Source organism: Hemitrygon akajei, chromosome 4, assembly GCF_048418815.1.
Source record: "Hemitrygon akajei chromosome 4, sHemAka1.3, whole genome shotgun sequence".
Lineage (NCBI taxonomy): Eukaryota > Metazoa > Chordata > Chondrichthyes > Myliobatiformes > Dasyatidae > Hemitrygon > Hemitrygon akajei.
In genome coordinates, this window is record NC_133127.1 from 35,649,213 (window position 1) to 35,661,996 (window position 12,784).

General features: G+C 40.2%; 1 protein-coding gene across 6 annotated transcripts in view; it reads left to right on the forward strand.

Annotated features, from left to right (window-relative positions):
• The window catches only part of LOC140726227 (sodium/hydrogen exchanger 9B2-like), a 131,224-nt gene that overhangs the window by 80,555 nt on the left and 37,885 nt on the right, over positions 1-12,784 (forward strand). For all 6 annotated transcript variants that reach the window (XM_073042313.1, XM_073042316.1, XM_073042314.1 and 3 more), the window contains one exon: positions 4,074-4,180. In XM_073042313.1, coding sequence (XP_072898414.1) covers positions 4,074-4,180 — 107 coding nt within the window. The remainder of the gene's footprint in view (positions 1-4,073; positions 4,181-12,784) is intronic.

Here is a 12,784-nt window from a genome sequence, read left to right on the forward strand (position 1 = left end):
GCACATAGCCAGGTGTTTACAGTGGTTAAAAAGGCAGATGGGATACTTGACTTCATCAGTTCAGGTTCAAGTTCAAGTTTAATTGTCATTCACCCCTAGAATAACACCCATGAATACAGCCAAATGAAACAGCGTTCCTCCAGGACCAACAATCATGTATAACACAAGGTATATATCACACATATAATTTAACAAGTAAACATACAGTCACACAAAAAAGTAAAAATGTATTATATTATACATTAACCAGGGGACATAATATAACAGCGGGGAGATAATTATATAAACTTAATAAAAAAAACAAGTTGGTCAATCCACATCTGGCTTAATGTGTGAAGTTCTGGAAGGTCATGATTATTCAAAGTACATTTATTATCAAGTACGTGCACGTATACAACCCTGAGATTCACCTTCCCCACAGACAGCCATGAAACAAAAGAAAAGAAAACCACAGAACCTGTTCAAAGAAAAACATCAACACCCCGATACACAAAAAAAATCATACGGCAACAAAAAAAACAAAAAACACAGAACATAAAATTCAAAAGTGTCCAGGCATATTCAGTTCAGCTCAGTTCGTTAGTTGCTGCTTAACCTGCAGTGTTTTTAGCACCTTCAGATTTTATTTTAGGCATCCAGCAACAGCCATACCTTTTTGGTTTTTGGAATTATATGCTCGATCTCTACTTCACGTTGAACATCCACACTTGCTCTGTAAACGGGTCCCACATGTATGTGTGTGAAAGTCTAATTTATTGGTAAATATGGCACGCCAAAGTCAAGAAGAAGATCTCTGATATCAAGAAGTTTCCTGGAATAAATAAACCTTAAATAAATATTGACCATTTCTTTGTAATCTGCTTACCAGTTCAAGTTGGGTACCTGTTGGCCACAGAGCTGACTCATTGCTTCCTTCTGTTTTTTCAGAATATTGCTGTTTCAGCATTATTCCCTAGGTTTCTGACAGAGGAGGAAATAGTTAGCCCACTGTGTGGAAGTGTTTTCTGCTGCTTATTGCTCTTTTACTAGACAAAGCTGTGATCAATTGCAGAAACTTGCAACGAATGTCTGTGTTAGCTGAAATAACTCGGCTCAATGTGAGCATTCAGTTGTAACAGGAAAAGGATGTCTTGGATCTGGAGGACAATTGGAAACTTAAATGGAGAAAGGGCAAATGAGGATGAGCAGGGGTTCTCAAATGGTATTTATATGGTGTCTTAAAACTTAATATCCCAAAACGTTTCACAGAAACGTGATTGGGCATTATATAGCATCAAACCATGCAAACGACAATGGTATTTTAATGTCTAACAAACAGACTGTCAAAACTAGAGGATATTGGGCATAAAATCCCAGAACATCTGTTCCAGATTGTTGAAGTAATGGATGTTGTTGGTGCTTATGTGCAAGAGGCCAGAATCAGAGGGACTTTTCAGTGTAACCAGGAAAAACCAGAGGTTTAGTGAAAAGGAATTATAGGTAGTTAACCAATTTATTCTTGACCTTTAAAGTGATGCAGATAGAAATGTGGGCCAGGATGAGAGTGGAAGCACTCCCTTTGGAATGCTGAAGGGGAAGGAAAGGGAGATATGTCAGGTTCATGTTCATGATAATAGCAGAAATTCAATGGAATGTGGAAGCTGGTGGAATGGAAGGTTGGAACCCCAATCTTGCTTTGAATAGAAGGGGAAAGGGTGAGATGTGGTTGAGAGAACCCTGTCAACAAAGACTGTTCCATGTAGGCAGCAAATAGGCATAGCTTGGGCCTATGTAAGTTCTTGTAACTCTGCCTTTGATTTGAAGAAAGGTAAAGTTATTCGAAGGAAGAACAAGTTTAACCATATGAATGACGATAATGGCTGGGGGGGGGGGTGCTGGTTTGTCCTCTGCTCCTTAAGAACATAACAAAATAGGAAAAGAAGAAGATTACTTAATCTTCTAGTCTGCCCTGCCATCATGGCTGAAGTGCCCCAGGGCTCATTTCCTCTATGTTGAAAGAAGTGAAGAACCATAAGACCACCATGGTGTGGATGGAGGCATTGAACAATTGAACATCTTTGATGAAAATGGATCTGTTGGGACCAGGGAACTAAAAGCCATCAAAGTTGCATAGGGCAGTGGGGTATCAAAGGGTAGATATAAGTGGGAGGGGTATAAACAAGGTCAAAAGAATAGACTGAATAGAAGCAGACAGTTTGGTCCCTCGTGTCTGATGTGCAATTCATAAGATCATGGAAAAAATTCTGTATTAACTCCACTTCCTTCACCTATCCCTATAACTGTTGATTCAGGCATATGTGTCCAGAAATCCACCGACCTCAATCTTGATTGTATTCATTGACTGAACATTCACAGCGGGCTGGTAAAAACACAAGGCAACCTGTGTATTATAAACTGGATATTGCACTGAAAGGAAGAATTAGATTTCATAGGACATAAGAAATAAATGTCGGAACAGACAGCATGGCTCATACAATAAGATAGACTCCCTGTATGATAAGATAGACTCTTAGCCTTCCAATCTACCTTGTCATGGCCTCGCATCTTATTATTTGTGGGTAGTGCACTTTCTCTGTAACTGTAACACTTTATTCTACGTTCTGTTATTGTTTTCCCTTGCACTGCCTCAATGCACAGTTGTGATGAAATGATCTGTATGGGTGGCATATATAACCATATAACAATTACAACATGGAAACAGGCCATCTCGGCCCTTCTAGTCCGTGCCCAGCGCTTACTCTCACCTAGTCCCACCTACCTGCACTCAGCCCATAACCCTCCATTCCTTTCCTGTCCATATACCTATCCAATTTTTTTTTAAATGACAAAAGGTACAAAATGAAGAAAGGTTTTTCACCATATCTTGGTACATTTTACAGCAATAAACCAATTTACCATCACTCCGTGAAACTGCCCCCTATTTCACTAAAACCACTGCCCAATTTTAGAACATTGAACAGTACAGCACAAGAACAGAGCATTTGAGCCACATTGACTCTGCTGACCAGTGATATCAGTTTATGATAACCCTATCTACCTGCATGTGGTTGATACCCCTATGGCCTGCCTGTTCATTTGTCTGTCTAATGTCTCTTAAACGTTGCTATCATATTTGCTTCCACCACTTCTCATGGCAGCATGTTCCAAACACCTATCATTCACTATGTAAAAAAACCTGCCTCAAGAATCTTCTTTAAACATCCCCCTCTTACCTAAAAGCCATAGAACATAGAACCTTACAGAACAATATAGGTCCTTCGGCCATGATGTTATACTGACCTTTTAACCTACATAAGATCAATCTAACCCTTCCCTCCTATGTGCTTCTATCATCCATGTGCCTAATTAAGAGTTTCTTAGAAGTCCATAATGTATCTGGCTCTACCACCACCCCTGGCATCTTGCTCCAAACACTTAATCCTCTCTGTGTAAAATACTTAGCTCTGATATCCCCCATACTTACCTCCAATCACTATAAAATAATGCCCCCTCATATTAACCACTCTGCCCCCCCCCCTTGAGAAATAGTCTGTGGCTGTCCACATGATCTATGTCTCTTACTCTCTAAGTTTTGACACATTCATCCCAAGGGGAAAAAATTGACTGTCTACCCTGTCTATGGCTCTCATAATTTTAAATACTTCTATCTCAGTATTGAGGGTAGGGTGATTATATTTTGTAATTTTCAAAATATGTGTATCTAAAATATTGCATTTATAATTTTAAACAGAAGGGAGAATTATTCAGCTGTCACATAGGACATTTATTAATATTTAGGGAAGAATTCCTTTTTGAAACATGACAAACTCCAAAATAAATCTAAGACCATGCCTTGTTGTATTTTTCTACTGATATTTATGAAAATTCATTTATTTTAAATAAGCAACTGCAAGGGAAGTAGTTTATAGATCACATATTTGAAAGAAAATTATAATGTATAGTATAATTTATACTGTAAAACTATTGATGTAGAAGTGCCAACTATGTGGTTGATTCTGCTATTAATTTTGGTATTCAAGGTATGTATAATTTAATTTGGAAGTGAATTAATTGAATTCCACTTGTTTCTTAAGGTTCAATGATTTCCAATATTCTCAGGGGGTTCCTTGAAGTTCTCATTGGGATGGCAGCAGGAGCTGCAATTGGATTGTTCCTTCGATATTTTCCTAGCAAAGACCAGGTAATGCAAAGTAGGATTATTATAATCCTAAAATAATATTACAATCATTATATAACTGTTCATAAAAGATGTCACAACTGCTCCTATACCTTATGGTCTTATGGAACTGGAGAAGCAGATAAATTAGGTATGGAACAGATGGAACAGTAGTTATTTTATCTGTGTTACTCTTAGCATAATTAAGGGCTTGCAGGAGACCATAATAATGAACCAGCCATTCCTTCTTCTGTACTTGCAGAAAATGTGCTCCTGAGCACATTACTTTCCCCGGGTTACGTACGAGTTCCATTCCTGAGTCCGTCTTTAAGTCGGATTTGTATGTACGTCAGAACAAGTACATCGGGTATTATTTAGCGTCTGTCAAACGTTTGTCTTAGTATATAGTATATATTTTACCTTTCTATGCATATAAAACACTTAAGAAACGTATGTATTCCAATAATTAAACCACTGTGTTGCTTAGTAATAATTGTAGCTTTCATCAGGGCAGGGCCTTTCAAATGCTCCATTATTCTCACTTTATCGTTTATCCTTTAAAATTGTTCCGTTCGTTGACCGACTGTAGCCTAACCCTTTCCAATGACCGATGGCGTTTCACCTCTTTCCAAACGCTTTATTATTTCCACTTTATTTTCAATCGCGATCGCTTCCCGTCAATGGAACAGAAACAGTGCGGGCGGCAGATCCCGAACTGCACCGGCTCCCAAGATCCGCTGGGTCCTAAGGACCACTGTACACAGTCAATGGAACAGAAACATTCCGGGCGATGGGTCCCGAGCTGTGCCGGCTCCCGAGGTCCACTGGGTCCTAAAGACCACCACACTGAGACAGGCCAAATGGGACAAGTGGGGGCTGTGCTGGGTTTGGGTTTTTGATCCTCCACAATATTCCACATGGGAATTTAAACAGGAGGTGGCTGTGTTTTTTTTTAAGCGGTCGAGTTGCGAGGTCGAAATCAACCCGGTACAGATGGTATGGGAGTCACTGGATCGACAACAACCTGGCACGGGAGCGGTCTGTCAATGGATGGAACTCGCGAACCTCCATTCTCCAGCCTGGCACTGATCTCACTGTGTCACCAGCCGACTGGAATGAATGGGGGGGGGGGGGGTGGTCGGGGTCAGGGTCAGTTCTTACTAAGAACAATTTAAGCCAAATACAAAGTTAAACACTCAACACAGTGTCAACGGCAACTAATTAAAATGGCGGATGGCGTCGCGATCCGACTTAAAATGGCAGACGGGGTTCTTCCTCAGTTCGTAAGTACGAGTTGTCCGTAACTCAGACATTCATAACTCGGGAACTGCCTGTATATTATTTTAAACATTGAAGGTCTTCCTGCATCTCACTGACGAAGAAAATTAAGCAGGATCAATAAGGTTCATGAAATGGTTTGACGCAATTTGCTTGACTTCTCTGAGGATAAAAGGTGAATAAAGAGGAGCTAGTTGTGATTTATTTGGATTTCCAGAAGGCACTTAATAAGATGCCACATAGAAGTTACTATACAATAATTTAATGTGAAAAGGTGACTGGGCAGGACATGGAATGTAACGTGAGAACATGTGAGATTATCCTCTTTAGAAGGGAGGATGTAAAAGCAAATTATAATTTTTAAAGTGTAAGACTACAAACTGTTATGATATTATGGGGATCCTAGTACAAGTTCTGTTCCTGTGAACTGTTCATAACCTACACATTTTGCTAGTTGCAAATCAAATTTCTACAGGGCAGAAAATGCCTGCAGTCTCTCACCAGCTGGCAAACTGCAAATTGAATCAGATAGTCTCCCAAATACTCATTCATATGTGCAGGCTGTACATACATCATGCGCTTATAAACTAACATGACCTGTATTATGAAGCACAAAAAGGCTGGCATGTAGGTACATCAGACAATTAGGAAAGCTAATGTAATATTGGCGGTCATTGCACGGGGCATAAAAAATACGAACAGGGAAGTATTGATGCAACCTTCAGGGTACCAGTGAGACAGCATCTTGACAATTCAGTCTTAAGTATTATCATATTTAAGGAATGATTTGTACCCACTGCAAGCAGTATAGGCAAGATTCAATAAGTTGATTCCTGGGATAAAAGTGGATGAAAAATGATTGAGCTGGTTGGGACTATGTTCATTGGAGTTCAGCAGAATGAGAAGTGATCTTACTGGGTAAATGGTTTGGATAATTGGATAGACAGACTCTGATTAGGAAGCGAGATCGGCCGCACGAGGTCTTTATTTCTTGGAATGTAGGAGAATAAGAGGCAAACATATAGAAATGTTTAAAATTATAAAGACATAAATAAAGTGGATAGTAACAGTCTTTTCCCCACGTTAGGGGTGACCCAAACTAGTGGGCATAGATGTAGGATAAGAGAGAAAAGATTTAAAAGGGACCTGAGGAGCAGCTTTATCACCAGTGAGTGGTTACTATATGGAACAAGCTGTCAGAAGTGGTTGAGGCAGGTATGATAATATTCAAGACACACTTGGATAGATACATGGAGGTGTGGCGATTAGATGGATATGGACCAAACCCAGGACATTGGGACTAGCTGGGTGGGTACCTTATAACCATATAACAATTACAGCACGGAAACAGGCCATCTCGGCCCTTCTAGTCCATGCCGAACGCTTACTCTCACCTAGTCCCACCTACCTGCACTCAGCCCATAACCCTCCATTCCTTTCCTGTCCATATACCTATCCAATAGAATAAATAATAATAACGAATCTGCCTCTACCACTTCTACTGGAAGTTTGTTCCACACAGCTACTACTCTCTGAGTAAAGAAGTTCCCCCTCGTGTTACCCCTAAACTTTTGCCCCCGAACTCTCAACTCATGTCCTCTTGTTTGAATCTCCCCTACTCTCAATGGAAAAAGCCTATCCACGTCAACTCTATCTATCCCCCTCATAATGTTAAATTCCTCTATCAAGTCCCCCCTCAACCTTCTACGCTCCAAAGAATAAAGACCTAACTTGTTCAACCTTTCTCAGTAACTTAGGTGCTGAAACCCAGGTAACATTCTAGTAAATCTCCTCTGTACTCTCTCTTTTGTTGACATCTTTCCTATAATTCGGTGATCAGAACTGTACACAATACTCCAAATTTGGCCTCACCAATGCCTTGTACAATTTTAACATTACATCCCAACTCCTATACTCAGTGCTCTGATTTATAAAGGCCAGCATACCAAAAGCTTTCTTCACCACCCTATCCATATGAGATTCCACCTTCAGGGAACTATGCACCATTATTCCTAGATCACTCTGTTCTACTGCATTCTTCAATGCCCTACCATTTACCATGTATGTCCTATTTTGATTATTCCTACCAAAATGTAGCACTTGTCAGCATTAAACTCCATCTGCCATCTTTCAACCCACTCTTCTAACTGGCCTAAATCTCTCTGCAAGCTTTGAAAACCTACTTCATTATCCACAACACCGCCTATCTTAGTACCTTGATCAGCATAGACTCATTGGGCCAAAAGTATTAGTCTATGACTCTAATTCTGAGGTGCTTTGAATGTGTTGATTTCCTCAAGAAGGGTATCTAGAATTAGAAAATGTCAATTCCAAAATAATGGTTACCCATTTAAGGTAGAGACAAGGAGGGTTTCTTCTGAAGGTAGAAAATCTTTGAAACATTTCTACTGAAAGCTCTGAAAGCCAGGAAGAAGATGTTTTCAGCCTTACAGTGCATGAAGGTAGACAAATTCTCAGGGCCTGACTATATGCATCTTTAGACGTCATGAGAGGCTAGAGAGGAAACTGCAGAGTTCCTTTTAGAGATATGTACTTCATTGTTAGCCACTGGTGAAGCTCCTACAGACTGGAAGATGGTTTATATATTTCCATTGTTTAAAAAGGGTAACAAGGACAAGAAAGGAAACTGGAGGCCAGCCAGGCTGACGCCAGTTGTGGGGCAGCTATGGAGGGACTGAATCTACTGGCATCTGATTAGGAGGATACAGCATGTCTTTGGATGTGGGAAGCTGTGCTTGTTGAACCATTTAGAGTTTACTAAAGAAGTAAACGGAAAATGGGAGGTCCACATCCACATCCATGCTGTATGTCTGTCCGGAACTGTGGGAGGAGCAGTGACACAATCGCCTTTATTCAGAGGTCTGTGGGAGGAGCCACAGGAGCAGTCAGCAGAGAGACGTGTCCAGGCATGTCCAGATAGATAACCCAGTTACAACCTATATACATGGTTTACCACACTCTATCTCCTTTTGGATTTTAAATCATCCTTTTTCACCATTGTTCCCCTTTTTTATTAATTAGTAAGATTAAAGAGACTTAACAAAAGCAGAATGAGGTGTCAGATGTGTCATTATTCTTGTAGAACCATTATGATCTGTACTTTTAATATGTTGCAAAGCAAAATACTTTCAAGCTGATATGTGGTGTAAGGAAGCCTAACAGGTCACAAATAGATTGTTTTGTTTTATGTACAAAGGTACAGTGAAAAGCTACAGTAAAGCTAAAAGTAAAAGCTTGAGTAGTAAAGATAAAACAATAGCAGAGTTCAGAATAAAGTGTAACAGCCACAGAGAAAATGCAGTGTAGGTAGGGAGTAAGGTACAAGGTCATAATGAGGTAGATTCTGAGGTCAGGAGTCCAACCCAACAAACTAGAGAACCACTCAGTAGTCCTTCACAGTGAGTATACTGACACTGTCCTTGAAACTGGTGCTACGTGCTTTCAGGATTTAAACTGCTTTCTAACAAGATTCTTCTCCTTGTGTTGAAAAGGATATATAAGTTTATAATGGCTTGGAATTTGCAATGACAAAAACAAAGAAGCTAATAGAGTATTTCTGATGGCATCATCTGGAGTACACATTTAATGCAAAAGCCCAAAAGTTACTAATGGTAATAGTCAACAGTGCAATCAGTGTAGATTGTCATATGTTTGTTAGGAAATTTGCTTGTTGAAAAAGTATTCTAACATCATGCTTTGTTGTATGAGATATTACATGTTTGAAAAAAGAAAAAAAATAGTCTAGTATGTTGTCTACATGGACATTAGCAAGCCATTTGACAAGGTCCTGCTTGGGAGGTTGGTCAAGAAGGTTTAGTCACTTGGCATTCAATATGAGGTACTAAATTGAAGTAGATATTGGCTTTGTGGGAGAAGCCAGAGAGTGGTAGCAGATGATTGCCTGTCTAACTGGAGACCTGTGAGTAGTGGTGTGCTGCAGGGATCAGTGCTGGGTCTATTGTTGTTTGTCATCTTATCAACGATCTGGATGATAATGCATTTTAACTGGATCAGCAGGTTTGTGGATGACACCAAGATTGGGGGTGTTGTGGAGAACAAGGAAGGCTATCATGTCTTGCAGTGGGATCTGAACCAGTATGAAAAATGGCAGATGGAATTTAATGCAAACAGTGCAAGGTGTCGCACTTCAGTAGGGCTCACCAGGGTGGCTCTTACGTAGTGAATGTTAGGACACTGAGGAGTGCGGTGGAACAAAGGGATCTGGGAATACACCATCATTGAGAGTGGCATCACAGGTAGATAGGTTCGTAAAGAAAGCTTTTGTCACATTGTCCTTCATAAGTTAGAGTATTGAGTACAGGAAATGGGATGTTATGTTGAAGTTGCATAAGACATTGGTGAGGCCTAATTCAGAATATTGTGTGCAGTTTTGGTCACCTACCTACAGGAAAGATGTAAGTAAGATTGAAAGAGTACAGGGAAAATTTTGAAGGATTTTGTTGGGACTTGAGGATCTGAGTTATAAGGAAAGATTGAAAATAGGTCAGGACTTTATTCCCTAGAATGTAGAAGATTGGAGGAAAATTTGATAAAGGTATACAAAATTATGAGGGTATAGATAGGGTAGTTTTTTTCCACTGAGGCTGGGTGGGACTAGAACTAGAGGTCTTGGGCTAAAGGTGAAAGGTAAAAAGTTTAAGGGGAAGATGAGTGGAAACTTCTTCATTCAGAGGGTCTTGAGAGTGTGGAATGAGCTACCAGCACAAGTGGTGCATTCAAGCTCCATTTCACAGTTTGAGAAGATTGGTTAGGTACATGGATGATAAGGGATATGGAGGGTTTTGGTCCCAGAGCAGGTCAATGGGAGTAGGCAGTTTAAATGGTTTCAGCAGATTATATGGACTGAAGGGCCTTTTTCTGTGCTGCACTTTTCTATGACTCTACAACTCTGTATGTAGTCTATTTCATTATTCCATGCATTATAAAATTAGATGTTAAAGTACCTATTTTAATTTACAAGTTAGTCTCAAAAATTATGTTTGAGAAATTTCTAAAAATTAGAACTTTGCATTTTCTAATTTGCTGATTGTTAGAATTCTTCAGTGTGGTTGAATCCTGAGCCACCTTGAAGTCATGACATTGTGAATGCCAGAGGTCGTTCACAAAACTGCATCTCCAAGTTTGCGGATGACACGAAGCTGGGCGGCGGTGTTAGCTGTGAGGAGGATGCTAAGAGGATGCAGGGTGACTTGGATAGGTTAGGTGAGTGGGCAAATTCATGGCAGATGCAATTTAATGTGGATAAATGTGAGGTTATTCACTTTGGTTGCAAGAACAGGAAAACAGATTATTATCTGAACGGTGGCCGATTAGGAAAAGGGGAGGTGCAATGAGACCTGGGTGTCATTGTACACCAGTCATTGAAGGTGGGCATGCAGGTACAGCAGGCGGTGAAAAAGGCAAATTGTATGTTGGCATTCATAGCAAAAGGACTTGAGTACAGGAGCAGGGAGGTTCTACTGCAGTTGTACAAGGCCTTGTTGAGACCACACCTAGAATATTGTGTGCAGATTTGGTCCCCTAATCTGAGGAAAGACATTCTTGCCATAGAGGGAGTACAGAGAAGGTTCACCAGATTGATTCCTGGGATGGCAGGACTTTCATATGAAGAAAGACTGGATCGACTAGGCTTATACTCACTGGAATTTAGAAGATTGATGGTGGGATCTTATTGAAACGTATAAAATTCTAAAGGGATTGGACAGGCTAGATGCAGGAAGATTGTTTCTGATGTTGAGGAAGTCCAGAACGAGGGGTCACAGTTTAAGGATAAAGGGGAAGCCTTTTAGGACCGAGATGAGGAAAAACTTCTTCACACAGAGAGTGGTGAATCTGTGGAATTCTCTGCCACAGGAAACAATTGAGGCCGGTTCATTGGCTACATTTAAGAGGAAGTTAGATATGGCCCTTGTGGCTAAAGGGATCAGGGGGTATGGAGAGAAAGCAGATACAGGGTTCTGAGTTGGATGATCAGCCATGATCATACTGAATGGCGGTGCAGGCTCGAAGGGCCAAATGGCCTACTCCTGCACCTATTTTCTATGTTTCTATGACAACAAAATGACACCAGGAAAGGGGAAGTTCACACCATAAACACAACAAAAGCTTTGAGGACAGATTTCTTTGAGGTCAGCATGTGCACAATCCTTTTTTCGTGTGCTACAAAGCTCAGCTTGTTATTAACTTATTATTTCTCATTTTCAGTGTGTGTTCTTCATTGTATTATATAACCTATAAGCAACAAGGAGAGATTTTCCCTAAGTGTTGAAAGCTTTTGAATAGTTTTACATTATGTAGGTCACTTAACAGTGCCTTGAGAATGATTTCCATGACTCAGTAATGCATTGTGTACTTCCTGCCTGTTTTTTTCGAACATCGGAACATTCTGTGGTTTAGCTGGAATTTTGTAATAAAGCAAGTGAAGGAAGGTGTGCAATTATGTGATGTTGACAAATCATTTCACCTAATGGGAGTTGCCCTATGTGCAAAGTAATAATTTGTGTAAGGTCTACAGCAATTTGGATCTATGCATTTTACAATAATTGATAGTCAGCAAACCAAGTACATCTGAAATAGATTAATGAATGATGATTAAATTGCATTGACGCCTAATGTCTCATAAATGTTTTAGAGATTCTGTTGTAAACACGTTGGCACAGAGTGGAAAGTGTGTGCTTGCAAACACCCTGCCAGTGGGTCACACTACACTAAGGATCATTCAGCTAATGACTTGAAGCATTTCCAGATCTAAGCAACAGAAAACAACAAAAACATCCTGTTATAAGTTAGAGGCAAAGACAGTTAGAGGTTCAGACAACACAGAAACAGACCCTTCAGCCTACCAATTTTAAGCAGAGCATCAAACACTCATTTGTAGTGAGCAAAGAATATAAAACAGTACAACACAGGAACGGGTCCTTTGTCCAATGTTGTGCCAAACTAGTTAAACTAATAAACCTAGTAATAGGGGACTGTATAGCTAGGGGGACAGATAGGCGATTCTGTGAATGCGGAGAAGAAAGTTGGATGGTAGATTGAAGGGAGGGTGAATAACCAGAAGTCATGCTACATATTGGTATCAACAACATAGCTAGAACCAAGGGAGGAGGTCCTGAAAACAGAATACAGGGAGTTAGGGTGGAAGCTGTAAAGCAGGATGTCAAGTAATCTTGGGCTTTCTGCCTGTGCCATGTGACAGAGGACAGGAATAGAATGAGGTGGCGTATAAATCCCTGGTTGAAGAATTGGAGCAGGAGGCAGGAATTCATATTTCTGGATAATTAGGACCTGTACAAAAGGGATGGATTG